We start from the raw sequence: 16,761 nt of genomic DNA, 5'->3' as shown, positions 1-16,761 counted from the left end.
GAGTAGTTCTACTTTCGAGTTGAAAAGTGGAGATCATATCATACCCCAAGTTACATGATTTAAATATCTTTGGTCCATAGTACAAAATGACGAAGAAATAGCGAGTAGATGTAAATCATCGTATTCAAGTTGGAGAAGAGTCTCGAGTATTTTATGTGATAAGGAAATACCACTTAAGTTGAAAGGAAAGTTCTATCGGACACCAAAGTGCGTACCGACAATGTTTTGTGGTACGGTGTGTTGGATTGGTAAGAATCAACACGATAATCAAGTAAGCATAACGAAGATGAAGATGTTGCGTTGGATGAATAGTTCAACTAGAAGAGATATGATTAGAAATGATATTATTAGAGAGAATTGGGGTAGCACCTATCGTAAAAAATGGGCTTATGCGACATTTTTTTTTAACCGGTGCTCTAGAGACATTTGTTAACATTTTTTTTTTGGCATTAAATTTCTTTTACCAATATTTTAAGACATTTAATTGATAAACATTTATTAAGCATTTTTTATTTTAAGGCAAATGTTAACTTGTGCCCTCTAGGGCACGTGTTAAGGAGCTCTTTATAGAAATATACGCCTCAAAAGTTGTGTAGTCAACTTCTAAAAAGCTTAAAATATCATATTTTTCATACGAAAGTTGCTTTTTTTGGGTTTAACTTGCGCTTTGCGCACAAGTTAACATGACTCTTATTTTAAATATGAAGACCAAATTTCCATTTAAAAAAAAAATTCTAGTCCCACAAGCCCAATCCATCGTTCACTCACTACCGCTCTAGCCTTGTATCAGAAAGAACTCGCACCCAACCCTAATTCGCCGCAAAAATCAAAATCCTGTCGGAAAACGCAGCCGGAGTTTTTTCAGCCAAAGAGTTACATTACATATACATATACAGAAGAACCGGTTTTGTGTTTTTAGTCGAAGCTTATTGGAGTTGAATTTCAACAATCACAATGGTGCGTTTCTTTTAGATTTCATTCAAAGTCACTATTTTGAACCTGTTTATGTTTTTCTTTGTTTAATTTCCCATTCTTTTTCTGATTCTGTTTTTTGTTTTTGTGTTATTTTACTAGCCGCAAAATGAGCATATGGAGCGTCACCTTAAAAAGTATGGCCGCCGTTTGGATCACGAAGAAAAAATTCGGAAGCAAGAGGCTCGTAAAGCTCACAAGCACTCTAAACAGGCCCAGCAGGTTTAATTCAAATCACATTTATTCATTTAAACAAGTTATGTATTTGTGTATATTTTCATAAATCTAACTGGGTTTCTGTTTAATTCCACTGGAACAGTCCCTTGGTATTAAGGGTAAGATGATTGCCAAGAAAAATTATGCCGAAAAAGCGCAGATGAAGAGGACGTGAGTTTTTTTTTTTTATCTTTTTTTCATAATGCATCTTAGAATGAGTGCAACAGATAGAATGTTTTTACATAATTCACATACATTATTGTTATATTGCATGTGTTTATGCCAATAAAAATTTGTGCTTGATTTCTTAAATATGGTGGAAAATAGGCTTAGGTGGTTTGGATATGTAGATAGAAGACCTGTATAATCTGTAGTAAGGAGAGTAAATCAGATGGAGGAAGACCTTGAAAAATTATAAGAGAAACTATTAGGAAAGGTTTATGATAGGTCATTATGGCGTAATTTGATCCATGTAGCCGGCCCCACTTAGTGGGATAAGGCTTGGTTGTTGTTGTAATTTGATTCATGTAGCCGACCTCACTTACCGGGATAAGGCTTAGTTGTTGTTGTTGTTGTTGTTGTTGTTGTTGTTGTTGTTGTTGTTGTTGTTGTATTTCTTCAATATGGATTATTTATGTTTATTAAAGAGTTGCTGGTTGGTGTTAGATAATGATTAGCACAGTAGGTTTTCATCGATACGAGAGAGAATGATTTTAATCTTGTTTTGTCAACAGTTTGGCCATGCATGATGAGTCAACATCTAGGCGCAAGGCTGATGATAATGTTCAGGAGGGAGCTGTTCCTGCATATCTTTTGGATCGTGAGAACACAACACGAGCAAAAGTATGTTATCATGCAGAATTGAAAGGCAATTTTCACTCTTGATTCCCTTGCATATTCTTGTAAGTTTAGTAATGTGAGTATTTTCTATTTTTAGATTCTCAGCAACACCATTAAGCAAAAGAGGAAGGAGAAGGCTGGGAAATGGGATGTTCCTCTACCTAAGGTGAGATTGCGTTCAATACTTTTAATTTGCTTCTAATTCCCATTATGTTGCTTTTTTTCCCTTTAGAAAGGAAATGATCATCGGAAGGCAGAAAGTGGTGTTGAGTGTTCCTTTTTAAAGTTATAATTAACTGTATGTGTGGCTTTTCATTTCCTTAGGTACGTCCTGTGGCTGAAGATGAAATGTTCAAAGTGGTCCGCACCGGTAAAAGAAAGAGTAAGTATCACATTTATTGCTTCTGGTATTATGATCTTGGTGTCACATGTATTAGGGTCTTGGTGCCACATGATTGAAATGGGTTAAGTACATGATTGTCATTTTGTTATCTTTCTGCATATCATGCTTCTTTATCATTCTTTGCTCCCTCCTATTGTTTATGGATATAGCCAGGAAATCTATATTTTCTCAGTTCTTTAAAGGTTGAGCTGCTTGAATTTTTGTGGGTGGTTAATTCAAAACGCCAACTCTTAAGTCACGGAAATTTTAATTTATCAAATGATGGGTTTGTAAAGGCGTTATGCTGTTTTTGTTTCTATAGTCGTAGTTCCTTGTTAGCATGTTACGGGGTATTAGACAGAGAGATGCATAATGATCATTTCCAGAAGCAGATCTCATAGTATTTGGTTCGCCATTTTGCAGCCAAGCAATGGAAGAGGATGGTTACCAAAGCTACGTTTGTTGGGCCTGGTTTTACCAGAAAACCTCCAAAGTATGAGCGGTTCATTCGCCCTACTGGATTGAGGTTCACTAAAGCTCATGTCACTCATCCTGAACTTAAATGCACATTCAATCTAGAAATTATTGGAGTGAAGAAAAACCCTAATGGCCCTATGTACACCTCTCTTGGTGTCATTACCAGGGGATCTATAATTGAGGTATTTATATTTCTTGTTCTTATAATTGAGGGGTTACTTTTGCACTCGCAATTTAAGGCAGCTGAGTTGACCCCTTTGACCTTTTCAATACTGTAATTTCAGGTAAATGTTAGCGAACTTGGTCTGGTTACACCGGCAGGGAAAGTTGTGTGGGGTAAGATATTTTTGTGACTTGTATTTTGGTTGTCATGGCTGAAATTTTAGCTGATATTGATGCATTGGATTTTTGTTTGCCATGAATGCAGGTAAATATGCCCAGGTTACCAACAACCCAGAAAATGATGGATGTATTAATGCTGTTTTACTTGTTTAAGGTCAGATCAAGTATTGGAGGTAAAGTTGTATTCACCTTTTTTTTGTAGTCTAATAGGTGAGACTAGCCAGTCTAGAATTTTTGATGAAAGCTGTACACTTCGTTGTTGATACCTATGATTTTGTCCGGGAAAATGGTGGAGATTTTTGTTGCTGGATTGGATACTGCCATTTTCTAGTATATTATTCTTCTCTTTATTTTCATATAAATGCAATAGTGATCACTTCTAGCACTGTAAGGTAGTAACTATGGTCAAGGGCCAATGCAACGGATCGTCAATGATTTGATAAGCTCAAAATCGAGTGCCACGGGGGAAGTCAATTAGTTTGAATACGGTTTCAAGAATCAAAGAGAATAATCTCTCATTTTTTAACTCAATCAAGTACCTTGACTCTTTTTAAAGCTAAATAAAAAGGAGCACAATGGCATCACTAATTCAGTATGATGTCTAACATTTCAACTATGATGACATGCTAGACAATCAAGTACTACACTTGCACATACAACATGACACATTAATATAATGAATTTTGAAAATTTGTCACGTGTCTTTCCCTTTCCCATGTGTGTTCTCACTTCAGGAATATTTTCCACTACCAGTCCATTATGTTATCAAATATCAAGTAGTTATTATTTTGAGTTTTCAAAGTGAACAATGATATTAGGAGTATTATTTATCATTAAAACAAGGATATGGACAAAGTTATTTCCATTTCTCTGGTCATGTCGTTTAGAGATATGGGTATACTGTATACTTTGTATAGTAGGTTGTGGTATGGATCTTGTCGTTTTCGGGGCCACAGAGGGAAAAGCAAGACATAAATCAGAATTGCGTCTCTATCTTGATAATCTCATTGGATTTTTGATATGTGGAGCAAGACAAAGCTGAAATAATCCTTTTTCATTTTGATAATTTATCAATCTGCCCCCTCGTGTTAACCAGAAGCACACTTTTAGCAGTGTATTTTTTCAAATTTAAGCAATGGACAACTTGTGATTGCGCATTTGTAACACCCACACATTTTACAATCGTCCCGCAGAAATTCAAACTTGGATTGTCCTCTTAAGATCAAACTTTTACCACTTTGCATCACAACACAGAAACACAAATGGATACTACTTACATCATCTAATAAAGCCTGACCCGGTTTTAACATGAGATGAGATTTTTAATAAAAGAGTAAATTGACGTAATAGCTATGTTTTTTTCATATCCATCTTATTGATCTTAATTTACATGCTAATAATCTCCCAAACACAAAAAAAGGGAGAAACAAAAACAAAAATCATTGAAAGGGAGAAACATGAAAATAATTCATGACTAAAAATAAGCTATCGCATTGACAAAATTAACCAATATCAGCATATAGATATTGATGAGTAGATCAAAACTCGGTGTTCTCCATGATCAAGTGTTATGGTTTGGTACAAATTCACCTTCCAGAGTATGGAAATGGTAACTTTCTCCCTCAAGAAATCGCACAACCTTAAATAACAAATTATTAATTATTATAAATTTCAGTATCTAATGAAATGAATGATGTAAAATTAAGGAGTAACCAATAAATTACCTCTCTCATTGATGGACGCATCTCAGGGTTTCTTTGCATACAGAAATTTGCTGCTTTAGCCATAAGGTATAGTTCATAAGTGTCATATGATTCACCCAAACGAGGATCAATCAGCTCATGTAAAGCCAACTTCTCCATGATTGGTTCAGCCTAAATTCAAATTGAATTAACATTGAAGAGTTTCGTAATAAATACTAAAGACATAATAAAATAGCAAATATCTATATCTATACAGATTAATTACACACGCATCCAATCAAATCATAGTGTTTACAAATATTAGATGGTTATATTACCCATTGTCGGAGAGATTGTTGTTGCTGATCTGGATTATTTAAATTGGCCACTTGACGTCCTGATATCAACTGTAACATAGTAACACCATAAGAATACACATCTGTCCCTTCAGAAACAATACCATCTTCAGCATACTCAGGAGCAAGATATCTATACAAACAATAACAACAACATTAATGTTATAATCAGACCAGTTGTTGTTGGTAATAATGAAAAGCTTGAACAAACAAATTCTCACCCAAATGTTCCCATTATCCTTGTTTGATGAGAATCATCACCAGTATTCCATTTAGCAAGGCCAAAGTCAGCTAGCTGCACCATGCATTTATAAATCATATACCACTTAATTAACCATTCACCCACTACATGGTATTATTTTTTTTTTTTTGAAGAAGAAGAAGAATAAGAACAAAATCATTGAATGAAATAAATAGAACTGGAGGAGAATAAAACACACACACAAAGACATTCCTACTTTATTACCATGGGAACAAAATCATGAGTGAGAAGTATATTGCTTGGTCTCATGTCCCTGTGAATAATAGGACCACCTCGACATTCCTCATGTAGAAAACGCAATCCCTTTGCAATCCCAAGTGCAATACCATATCTTTGAGGCCAATCAAGAACTGCTTCACTATTTTCTACAACAAAATAAAATAAACATTAAAGTGGATTTAAAATATATTTGTTAGACTTGAAGCATAAGATAAAACAACAGAAGACACTTACCAAATAAATGCCAATGAAGAGACTTATTGCAAATATATTCATATATGAGAATATTTTTATTTTCTTTGCAACAGTACCCCAACAGCATCACTATATTCTTGTGTCTAGCAAAACTCAAGACATACACTTCAGAATGAAATTCAGAAAACCCTTGTGCACTTTCTTCTTTCCTTACTTTTGCAGCTATTTGTTGTCCATCTTTAAGAACACCCTTATATACATGACCATATCCACCTTCACCTATTAAGTTATCCTTTGAAAAATCATTTGTTGCAAGCTGTATTTCAGAATAGCTGAACCTATTTGACTCCTTGATAGATAACTCTGTCCTTATTCCACAACCAACACATAGAATTGGTGCACCTGAAGATTTTGGTAGAAACACACATTGATTTTGCTTTTGGCCAATTTGGGAAGTCATGAGATGTCTATGTTCTCCTTTGATGCTTATACCTGGAATGACAATTAGATCCCACATTCATTACAATGAATGAACTAACTTTCATTGTGCACAATAATTAAAATTTGTGAGATTTTGTGTTTGGGAAGGCTGCAATAACTTAAACAGGAAGAATACGAAGATAAAGACGGTTGCACACAAATTACTCCAAATCGTATGTAGACACTAAGTTTTAGGTTCGATTCGCTCTCACCAGTTTGTGCAAACCGGATATAAAAGGGATAACCTTCCAAATTTATATTTTAGAAATTTCTCCCACAAATTTTTTATAACATTGCAAAAGAATGAATGTGGATAATATATTATATATAGTGCACATAAAATGCTTTGTGAAAGTTAAAAATTTAAGAAAGGGATCCTGACCTGATCTTTCATGCTTAGAAGAAGACCTAGAATGTAATGAACTGTTATATGAATGCATTGAATAACTCTTAATAGTACCAGAGCTATCAGATGAAGCTAAGGAATGTGGATAACTTTTGCAAGAGATAATAGACTGCTCAATGTCTTGCATGCTATGGCAATCTGATAATGATACAAACTTGGACAAAGAATACACTGGTTTTGTTTCTGCAATTTTGTCATGTGCATTTTGAGATTTCCATATATCCACAGACAAGTCATCTTTAACTAATGCTACATTACATGGTATCTTGTTAAGGTGGAATCTCATGTCGCGTCGAAGGTATCTGTTCAAATTTTGCCCAATAAAATTGAAAACCATTGGATAAAATAACAAGGAAACTAAGAAAAAAATGAAATCATAATTACTAATACCTATCAAGTACAATCCAAGATGCATTGTAGTTTTTAACCTCTTGTAAGATAATCTGTCTAATTGGAAAACCTGCGGTGACTTGAATGTCAACGGTAACCTGGACATGAACATAGATTAAAAATAATACTCACATATTATTACAAAGATTTGTCATGTGCATTATCAAGCATGTAAGGTGTATTTGCAAAGGTTTTTTAGAACATAAAATATACCCCTTGGATTTCAAAATCTTCAAGGCATGATAAAAGCTCATTTGCATATACATGCACTTTTTTTCTGACTTCTTCCTCCATTGCGCGAAAGTTGGTGCCAGCAAAAGACTCAGGACATGCTAATGTCTGGTATCCCACTGTTAATCCAAAATGAAGGAACAGAAAAGTAACAAAATTATTGAAGTAACAAATGCTAAAGCCATACAAGAAATTATAAAAATACAATTAGTCTCGTCAAAAGTAACAAAATTTATCGATTTTCTTGATAGCCGTCGTAAATAATTTTAAAACAACAGCTGAAAATGAACAGAGTGAGTAATAAGAGACGGGATAATATGATATAACACTTACTAGGGTGAGACACCTTATGCAAGATGCAGAGCACAAGCAACCTGTCACCGGAAGAGAGAATGATACCCCTGGCACGAACATGATCAATAACGAGCTTAATATCGTGCTCATTGCGGTCCCTAGTGGCATCACAAGCAACAATGATGCAAGAAGGAGAAGGAGGACTGTCCATATATGTTCAAATCAACATTAATGTGAATCATAAACTCATTGCGGTTCCTTTTTTGCTAGCAGAAAGTGTAATATTGGTATATATTGTCCTGATAAGTGAAAGTGGCATTGATTAATGAAATCATGGACCAATGATTCAATGACAGAAGCTTTCTTCTTCCCTTGTCACAACACTGGTCATGATTTTCAATGTGACAACATCAAGAAAAGATACTTAGAATATTCTTGGCACATAAATGTTGTGGTATATATATGCCGCCTTGGACATGCATGCTAACAAGGGAAAGAGTACGAGGAACTTGAAGACAGGTTTTGGTCTTTGCATGCTCTTGCTCGCACATGCTTTCCAAGATACTAGATTCTATTCTACTGTTCAGTGTTAAACTATTCAATCTGTCCTTTTCAGGTTTAAACAATTCAATTCAATATTACCTTACCCTTATTGCCGTTAGCACAGTCAACATTAATTGATTCCAGATAAACAACAAATATAAATAAATTTTCAACAAATGATTTTTTTTTTGTGCTTAACCATCTCATTCTATGGGAGAAATGGGTCATGAAAATTCAGAGTTCGGCATGGAGGTAGATAAAGTCTAACCAAACTTGAATAGTTTTCAAGAAATGATATAAGACTTATTTAAGTAAATAACTTAATTTAAGTACAATTTTTATGCATACTTTTAAGAAATTTAATCAAATTTCTATTTTTAAGAAATAAACTTAGGACATGCTTTGTATGTATATTTACATATCATGAAAATAACTCAAATGAATTCTTTGAAATGCTTTATTAGTTAATTAGCTGGGCCTGTTTCGGTTTGATTTATTTAAGTTTATCTATTGACATAAACGCTTATGAAACTGTTTGAGACAATTATGAAAACAGCTTATGATGACATGTTCAAAAGCTGTTTTCAGCTTATTTTCATAAGCTCTTCAAGATAGCTTATGAAAACAGCTTATAACTTATAGTTTATCTTTTGTTATAGAAATAGCTTGTACGTAAGTGCTTATCTTGATAAGCACTTATGCTATAAACTTCAAAAAAAGCTGTTTATCCATCCAAACATGACCATGATAATAGGAAAAGTTTTTCAACCATTGCAAAGTAAAGTGTTGTGTAAAGTTAAAATTGTAGAAGTGGTTTCCTTGGTTTTAATTGCATCGACATAAGAGCAACAGAAGCTACAGAGCAATATTTTATGCATCTTCACATACCTGAATTAATTTTGATGGCCTAATCCTAGTGAAAAGATTATTTGATTAAATTTATGAGATAGATCACATAATGTAGCCCATTTGATCAGCTTCTTCATGAATGAAAATTTAATCTTGGATTTGTCTCACATAACATTGTATGTATTTTCTATTGATTTGTAAGCTTATCTCTGATTCTAGTGTTTCTATAGTTAATTTCTAAGTTATTAAAATGTTACTTTTATGGTAGAACACAAGAATTTCGAAATAAAAAGTAATCAGAAGAATATGCATGCTGCCCCCAACTTTATTTTACATTCTGACTGTGAATTTGAGTACAAATGGTTATTTGAATTGGAAATATCTACAAAGGAACATCAGAAGGGTAATCTTTGGGATGCTTCTCAATGATTTTTCTAAGTTCTCTTTCTTGTTCCTCAAGGTTTGATGAAAGTTTGTCATAGACATCAGTAAACATGTCCTCAAGTGGAGGTTTTTGTGCTTTCTCTGCCACTTGAATAGCATGCATTAACTGTAATACAAATCAGAAAACAAAATGTCAAAACTCAAAACAGGTTGGTGCATGCATACCAAGATTTATATTATGGACTAAATAAATTGCAACAAAATTAACAAATTGAACTCACCTGCTTCCTTACATTGCTTCTAAGCTCCAATTCATCCTTGTCACTCCACCAACCATTCCTTTCAACCCATTTTTTGAATCTATTCACAGGATTTCTTTCCATCTTCCAATATTCAATCTCATCAATTGGTCTGTACTTGGTTGAATCATCGGATGTAGAGTGGTGTCCTACTCTATAACTAAGAGCCTGAACATCATTCACCATGAGATCAGTTAGTGAAAATACTCAGAATCATGATAATCTTAGCTTGACGTAAAATTAGGAGCTCAAGTCAATCATACCTCGATTAAGACTGGTCTTTGCTCTTTTATAGCAATTTCACGTGCAGTATGAACTGCACTATAAACGGCAAGTGCATCATTTCCATCTACTCGGATACTCCATATTCCATAAGCTTGACCTTTCACCACAATACCATCACCTAACCAAACACCAAACATGTAAGTTTCTAGTTTTTCTAATATCTCGGAAGTAAATGACATCACATAAACTTGAACATGAATTAGGCCCTTTAATTAAAGGCTTATGCGCTTATCAAATAAATGCATATGTAAAAGTTTGAGACTAAAAATAAGTAGGAAGAATTTGTAGAGTACTTCGAAATTGTTCTTCAACAGGGGTACTGATAGCCCATCCATTGTTACGACAGATAAAAATAACAGGTGCCTCCATTACTGCTGCAAAATTCATACCAGCATGGAAATCTCCCTACAATATTTCAAATATCAGCAATGAGGAACATAGTGATATGTTATTCTATTATTATTTCCTTAAGAGAGATAGTTCATATATTCATAATGACTAACCTCACTAGTACCTCCATCCCCACAAAATGTTACTGCACAAGCACTTTTTCCATCCATTTTAAGCGAATAAGCAGCGCCTACAGCTTGAGGAAGTTGTGTTCTGAATTTCTTGCCGAACAACATTAACTTATTCAGATTGAATGTCACAAATTAACAATTGCAATTATTATAACATGTTACAGTATATGGTATCTATGTCTTACGCAATAGGGGACGAGACTGTGAAGTAATTGTGGTTGTTAGAGCCATAGTGTATAGGCATTTGTCTTCCTTTACCAAAATCATTTGTGTTTCCAAAGCATTGATGAGCAAATTGTTGCAGAGTGAAACCGCGCCATAGCAGAACTCCAGGCTCACGGTACTAGCAGTCACAATGTTATGTACATTTAATTAAAAATAATTAATCAAATATAAGTGTTCAATAAAACAGGACTATTGTTCACTTATTAGTTAAGAAAATTGCAGGGTGGTGCCAACTTGGTCCATGAAACTAATGAAATTTCAAAATGAATCTTGAATTGAAAGTTCTCAATACGACTATTTTAAAATGTTGATAATTTCAGAGATTAAATTATATCATAAGTGTCTTAGATTGGTGATTCACATTTAGGAGTTTCAATTGTCCAATTTTGTTATTATAGATCCACAATAGCAGAAAGTGTAATATAGCAAAATGAAAAAAGGGAGTTGAATTTGAAAAGAAGCATGAGGGAATTTCAATGCCTTGCGGCAGAAGCAAACCTGAGGCAAGATAATATCATCAGAAGAAAGTGCAGCTGCTGATGCAATGTTAACTGCTTCTTCTCCCATTGAGGTGAGGTAGAAGGAAATTCTTCCTTGCCTCTGTACCTCGTAGAATATGCTGTCCATAGTTTGAAGAGTGACCATCTCAGAATACATCCTCACAGCCATTTCTTTGCTAACCTGAACATATTTCTTCAACGATATTTTAAGAGATCCGACTACATAGTACGATATGATTGATACAGAGATATGACATACCTGAACATGATTGGTGTGTTTCATGGGCTCACCATCTTCATCGAGGACTCGATAGCAAGGAACTCTTTTATGAGAAGCATCAGAAATGAATCTCATTTCAGAAGTGAATCCAACTTTCCCTCCAGGAAAATCGATGAACTGAAGCCGTGAGAGGGAGAATTAAATAATGCTGGGGAATGAATAATGCAACATTTATGGGAATAATTTGGAAATCAATTTTTTAGCTTATTGATAAAAGCCACCCTGCTTTATTTTAGGGATTTCAAAGCCAAAATAATTTTAGAACCTAATTCTGTTGATCTCATACACATATTTTGGCAATGCTTTTGTTCCAAGTATTTTATTTTTAACAGTTCTTTGAGATGTAATTTTAACATATTATTACTTATCATTATTTGAAATGAAATTAAGTTTGTAAATACTTTTCTATTTTTAGTTTAAAAGATAGAAATTTATTTGTTTATCACCAGTTGTGTTTTAACTAAAGAACACTGAATTGCTTTTAGATATATTATTATCATTGTCTAAGGAGTGATAAATTGGTCTATTATTGGAGGCTGCCTAGACTCTATTTTTGTGATAAAAAAAAGTTTGGATGACTTGGATTCCATCCCTAATCTTTATGGTCAGACCAAACCTCAAGGCTCAAAGAGTGTTGACAGATGTATTTATAAATTATCCACTAAAAAGGTCTTCAAACTCAAACGTGAGTTGAATACACATCTTTGCATAATATGAATTAACTTCTAATTAGTTGAACCAACCTTCATGCCGAGGTTGCCTCGACTTTGTGAAAGAAAGGAAAATATATATAATTAAAGATTTGATTACAATGTAACTTTTTTGAAGAGAATTACTATGTAATTTTGTATAGCTTTTTTAGTTTTATTTTGTATGTGTTGGACAGTGGTGACTATTTAGTTTTGTATTTTAAAGAAATGAAAAATCAAATCCACACTAAAAAAAGGTGATTATAATTTAAAAAATTTTAACAAAATCGCTGTAGTTATGGGGATATAAAGTTGACTAAGTTGTTGGGGAATAAAAAGGTAAAGTGATAAGAAGATAATTGTTCAATCTCAATCCTTAATAGTATCTCTTGGTAGTGGCTTGTGGAAAAACAATCTTGTGGTCCGTGCCTATTCTATTTGTAAACTCGACGAATTGTTTGATTAGATGAGATTAATTGGTGAACTTTTATGTTTTTTTGGATGGTCTTAGTACCACTTATATTAAGTCCCAAAATGTGGGTGTAGTACTACATGTACTGTTTTCCATTATTATAAATCAATAAAAAAATTGTCATTAAAAAAAAAAGGTCTTGTTAACTTGTGCCCTAAGGGCACAAGATAAGAAACTAAATAAATAAATTTAACGTTGAAAATCGTGCATTCATAACCTTAAAAACTTGTATTTTCAAGACAATATTTATTGTTTAATTCTACTTTAAGATCCTTATCTTGTGCCCTAAGGGCACAAGTTAACATTTCCAAAAAAAAATCTACCCCTAACAAATTACTAACGGTACAAATATTCCACCTCAAAAAATACTAATATTTGTTTTTTTAAATAATCCCTATGGTTTTAAAATTTTAAATATATTTTCTTCATTATTGACTTATAATTATTATTAACTCAAATTATAAGATCCAATTTATATAAATTTAAATAAATTATTCAAGATAATGTTTTTTAATCAGTATGAAAATCTTTATACTATTAATTGAATATATCAGTTAAATTCATGTATTTTATTTTAGTGGGGGGCTTATCACGAGAATTATTGAATAATGAATATACTATGATATGATGATTAGTGTGCTTTGTAAGAATTATGAAAGAAGTCTTCGTTCGAAGATTTAAGTTGAGGAAATTGGAATGCCCATCATTATATGGATTAGAGCAAATACCATATCTTTAGCAAAAATCACTTTTTCTTTCTATATTCCAAAAAGAACGCTACGACCCTTTAATTGAATCAAAAGATAAGACCTTGTTCACGTCTTGAATTGGATAAGTTTCTAATTTTATTTATGACTAAATGGGATATTTAGTGATTGTAGGAATAACTTTTGTAGTTAAAATATATATTAAATATGATCACCAAAAAAATATTAAAAACTGTATACTTAAAAAAACAAAAAAAAAACAAATGCCTTTTGTAAATGAAAAAAATAAATATTAGAATTGTATGTCATTTATTTTATTTTTCATATAAGTTAACCATTTTTTCATGTCATATTAGTCCTTTCTACTAAAAATGTCATCGATGTTTTGTTCAGAGGATGTCGACGATGTTGTATCGAAATTATAATAAAAAAAATCTTACTTAACCATTAAAAAATTAATTATAATTTTGCTAATATAAATTTAGGGTGAGAATCACATCTTCAATAATCGATATAGTATCTAAAATATATTATAAATCATCATTAAAACATGATTTTTAGTTTTTGGTCAAAAAAAAAACATGATTTTTAGTTAAGAATATAACTTCGTTGTTGTACTTGTAGCATTTGTAAAGTAAAATAAACATCTTCTAAAAAAACATGAAGGATTATTTATTAAACACCCCACGTGATTCTTGTAATAATTTTCTAAAAGAAAATAAAAACACCCCACGCGATTTTAATTTATAATTTAGATTAGCTGTCTCACAATCAATCGTGGGAAACTTTTATAAAATAAAAAACATATTATATAATTTTATACAAAAATAGTCTAAGTATTTTTTTTTACTTTTTTTTTACATATTTGAGTCTAGTTTCCCTAATTTTTACTCCACTCCACATTTTGTATTTCACTTCATCTTTTCTTGCTAGTGGCTAGAGACTGGGTGTCCGAGATTCTCAGCGGCGAATAAAATGAGATAAGTTCAGGTTGTCTCATCAATAGAATTCAGATGGTAAAAAAGCTATGTGAAAAGCATAAGTTACAATATGCAATTCTTCACTCCCTAGGCTGATTAGAACTAAAACTGAACGGATTGTATAATGAAAAAATATACTCCCTCCGGTCTCAAATATAAGAAAAGATTCATTTTTAGGTTCATTGAATAATTAATGTATTTGCTTTTACAATGTAGATTAGATACATTAACTACTCAATTTAACCTAAAAAGAATCTTTTCTTATATTTGAGACCGGAGGGAGTAGTACTTAGTTAACGGATAAATATTTTGAGTGCATGTACCTGATCATTATGGTCATCATCGTGGATGACATGCTGCAAATCCAACTGTGCATGTGCTTTGGTGGATTCATTACGTGATGATGCAACAAATGGCTGAGAAGAAGATCGAAAGGTGTGAGAAGAAGAGTGGTGGTTGATGAATGTTGATCCTGATCCTAGTAACAAGCTAGCCAGCTTACTTTGAAGGTGCTGGTGATTAGGAACTAAGGTCCTGGACCTTCTCAATAATAAGGATGCCATCTATCTATATTCAGTCACAATTTCACAGGGAAATGAAGAGCCTATAATAAAATGCTATAATGGGAAAATTTATGATGGGATGGGGGAAAAGGACAAATTCTAGTACTCAGCCATTATTTTTCTTCTTATCTCAGTACGTTGTCTCTTGTCTCGACAGCAAAGACGTGGAGAGCTTGTGTCGTGAGTTTTTTGAAAACCTTTTCTAGGTGTCAGTTATTTATTATATATCTTCTCATAATCTCATGAATATATGGGACCACGTCGGATGCATGTATTGTTGTTATCTTCTTGACTTAATTTTGGGGGAAGAAATTTAATTACAAGTTAAGTGTGTCGTCAAGTTATGTGAGGTTTGTTTGGACGTCTCATAAGTGCAACTCAAATAATTAAATGTTATAGAAATATTTGATACGTTGTAAAGTGAATTTGTTTCCTTAAAAAAAAAGTGAATTTGTTGTTTATCGTAAGTTTTATTATTAAACTCTTTAAACCAATATAAATCAATGCGCTCTATCTTCTTATTGTTTAAATTAATAAAAAAAACTGTTGATAAAAAAATCAATATCTATGTTTGTAAAACATCTAATAAGTATCTTTTCTTTGTTTCAATTAAATTAACTATAAAATTCATTGTTGAACTAAAAAGTTTGTTGAGGTATGGACACTTAATTCTCAATAGTGATTCTCTTTCTTCAATCGATTATATTATAAGAAAGTAAGAAATGTCCTTCATTATGTGTTTCTTAACTACTCCAAAGAACGTTAAGTACGGTGTTTTTGGAGTTTTTTTTTTTGAACGATTAGGGTTCCATTATGAAGAGAAGGGGTCAAGGAGAGTGGAGGATTGCAGAATAATTGTGACAAATTAGACTAACGAAGGAAAATCAAATTTTTATTAACGAAGAATGGAATGGATGAATTGCATGAAATATGAATCATACAAAGTTCATGATAAGATTGCTTATATAGCAAGAAATCTTAAGGAGCAATTTTTTTGCTTGGGATGTTTGGTCTTTGGACCGGCCCTAAGACCTAGGCCTCGATGGACTCATAACGCGTGAAGCAAGAAATAGTATTAGTCGGTGATGCAACAAATGGCTCTGATCGTTGGTTAATAAATGTTGTTCCTATTCCTAACAACAGTAGCAAATTATTTTCAAGGTGTTGGGTGATTAGAAACTACTCCCTCTCGTTTCACAATACATGTCACTTTTGAGGAATTTACACATACACCAAAAAATCAAATAAATTTTCTTATTTTTGATGAAATCATGTGTTTTTCTATAATACCCTTAACAATTTATTATTGCATACTATTATTTCTCTCTATGATAAATATGTAAGGGTATTATTGACAAACCAATAATTAATATTGCATTGAAACTTGAAAGTGAGAAGTAATGTGAAACAAAATTATTCTCCAAAAACGACATGTATTGTGAAACGGAAGGAATATATTATCCGGGACCTTCTCAATAACGACGTTGCCATCAATATGATTGAACAATGAACATTCACATGGAAATGCATGCCATTTAAAACTATAATGAAGAAATTAATGTACTGATGATAAACGATGTTGGAATGGGATGGAGAAAGGGACAAGCTACAGTGGTACATTACTCGGAGCCATTGTTTCATATCTTGGTACATTGCCTAATTTCGCGACAGCAAGGACGTGGAGCTGTGTCGTGAGTTTATTGAAAACCTTTTCTAGATC

At 32.8% G+C, this 16,761-nt stretch overlaps 3 protein-coding genes across 3 annotated transcripts; 1 reads left to right on the top strand and 2 right to left on the bottom strand.

The window, feature by feature from the left end:
* Window positions 1-750: 750 nt before the first annotated feature.
* LOC146941191 (uncharacterized) lies at window positions 751-3,539 on the top strand. Its single transcript, XM_085754966.1, has 9 exons — window positions 751-957; window positions 1,075-1,194; window positions 1,292-1,359; window positions 1,923-2,031; window positions 2,126-2,194; window positions 2,353-2,410; window positions 2,834-3,069; window positions 3,172-3,223; window positions 3,315-3,539. The coding sequence occupies exons 1-9, from the start codon at window positions 955-957 to the stop codon at window positions 3,380-3,382; spliced, it is 783 nt and encodes a 260-aa protein (XP_085611092.1). The 5' UTR covers window positions 751-954; the 3' UTR covers window positions 3,383-3,539.
* Window positions 3,540-4,567: 1,028 nt separating this feature from the next.
* LOC146941190 (proline-rich receptor-like protein kinase PERK14) lies at window positions 4,568-9,554 on the bottom strand. The gene is made up of 10 exons (XM_085754964.1): window positions 7,784-9,554; window positions 7,433-7,569; window positions 7,220-7,317; window positions 6,806-7,131; window positions 5,983-6,435; window positions 5,734-5,894; window positions 5,489-5,562; window positions 5,250-5,400; window positions 4,954-5,103; window positions 4,568-4,868 (listed from the first exon to the last, which is right to left on the bottom strand). Exons 1-10 carry the CDS (start codon window positions 7,953-7,955, stop codon window positions 4,791-4,793), a joined length of 1,800 nt encoding a protein of 599 aa, XP_085611090.1. The 5' UTR covers window positions 7,956-9,554; the 3' UTR covers window positions 4,568-4,790.
* On the bottom strand, window positions 9,415-15,084 carry LOC146941189 (2-oxoisovalerate dehydrogenase subunit alpha 1, mitochondrial-like). The gene is made up of 9 exons (XM_085754965.1): window positions 14,802-15,084; window positions 11,610-11,747; window positions 11,349-11,531; window positions 10,811-10,968; window positions 10,608-10,707; window positions 10,398-10,509; window positions 10,083-10,222; window positions 9,802-9,987; window positions 9,415-9,686 (listed from the first exon to the last, which is right to left on the bottom strand). Exons 1-9 carry the CDS (start codon window positions 15,039-15,041, stop codon window positions 9,519-9,521), a joined length of 1,425 nt encoding a protein of 474 aa, XP_085611091.1. The 5' UTR covers window positions 15,042-15,084; the 3' UTR covers window positions 9,415-9,518.
* Window positions 15,085-16,761: the final 1,677 nt, after the last annotated feature.

The sequence above is a fragment of the Medicago sativa genome, chromosome 3 (genome assembly GCF_051527215.1).
Source record: "Medicago sativa cultivar Bolivia chromosome 3, Bolivia_mono, whole genome shotgun sequence".
In the NCBI taxonomy this organism is placed as follows: domain Eukaryota; kingdom Viridiplantae; phylum Streptophyta; class Magnoliopsida; order Fabales; family Fabaceae; genus Medicago; species Medicago sativa.
This window is presented reverse-complemented; position numbering and strand designations above follow the sequence as displayed.

Excerpts from the sequence above, each read along its gene's own strand:
- LOC146941191 (XM_085754966.1), top strand. Across the intron at positions 2,032-2,125 it reads AGAACACAACACGAGCAAAA|ATTCTCAGCAACACCATTAA; the intron begins GTATGTTATCAT and ends TTCTATTTTTAG. Across the intron at positions 3,224-3,314 it reads GGCAGGGAAAGTTGTGTGGG|GTAAATATGCCCAGGTTACC; the intron begins GTAAGATATTTT and ends CCATGAATGCAG.
- LOC146941190 (XM_085754964.1), bottom strand. The coding sequence starts at position 7,955 with ATGGACAGTCCTCCTTCTCCTTCTTGCATCATTGTTGCTTGTGATGCC. Across the intron at positions 5,401-5,488 it reads AGGATAATGGGAACATTTGG|ATATCTTGCTCCTGAGTATG; the intron begins GTGAGAATTTGT and ends TTGTTTGTATAG. Across the intron at positions 4,869-4,953 it reads TGCGTCCATCAATGAGAGAG|GTTGTGCGATTTCTTGAGGG; the intron begins GTAATTTATTGG and ends TTGTTATTTAAG.
- LOC146941189 (XM_085754965.1), bottom strand. The coding sequence starts at position 15,041 with ATGGCATCCTTATTATTGAGAAGGTCCAGGACCTTAGTTCCTAATCAC. Across the intron at positions 11,532-11,609 it reads AACACACCAATCATGTTCAG|GTTAGCAAAGAAATGGCTGT; the intron begins GTATGTCATATC and ends AAATATGTTCAG. Across the intron at positions 10,708-10,810 it reads ACAGTCTCGTCCCCTATTGC|AACACAACTTCCTCAAGCTG; the intron begins GTAAGACATAGA and ends CAAGAAATTCAG.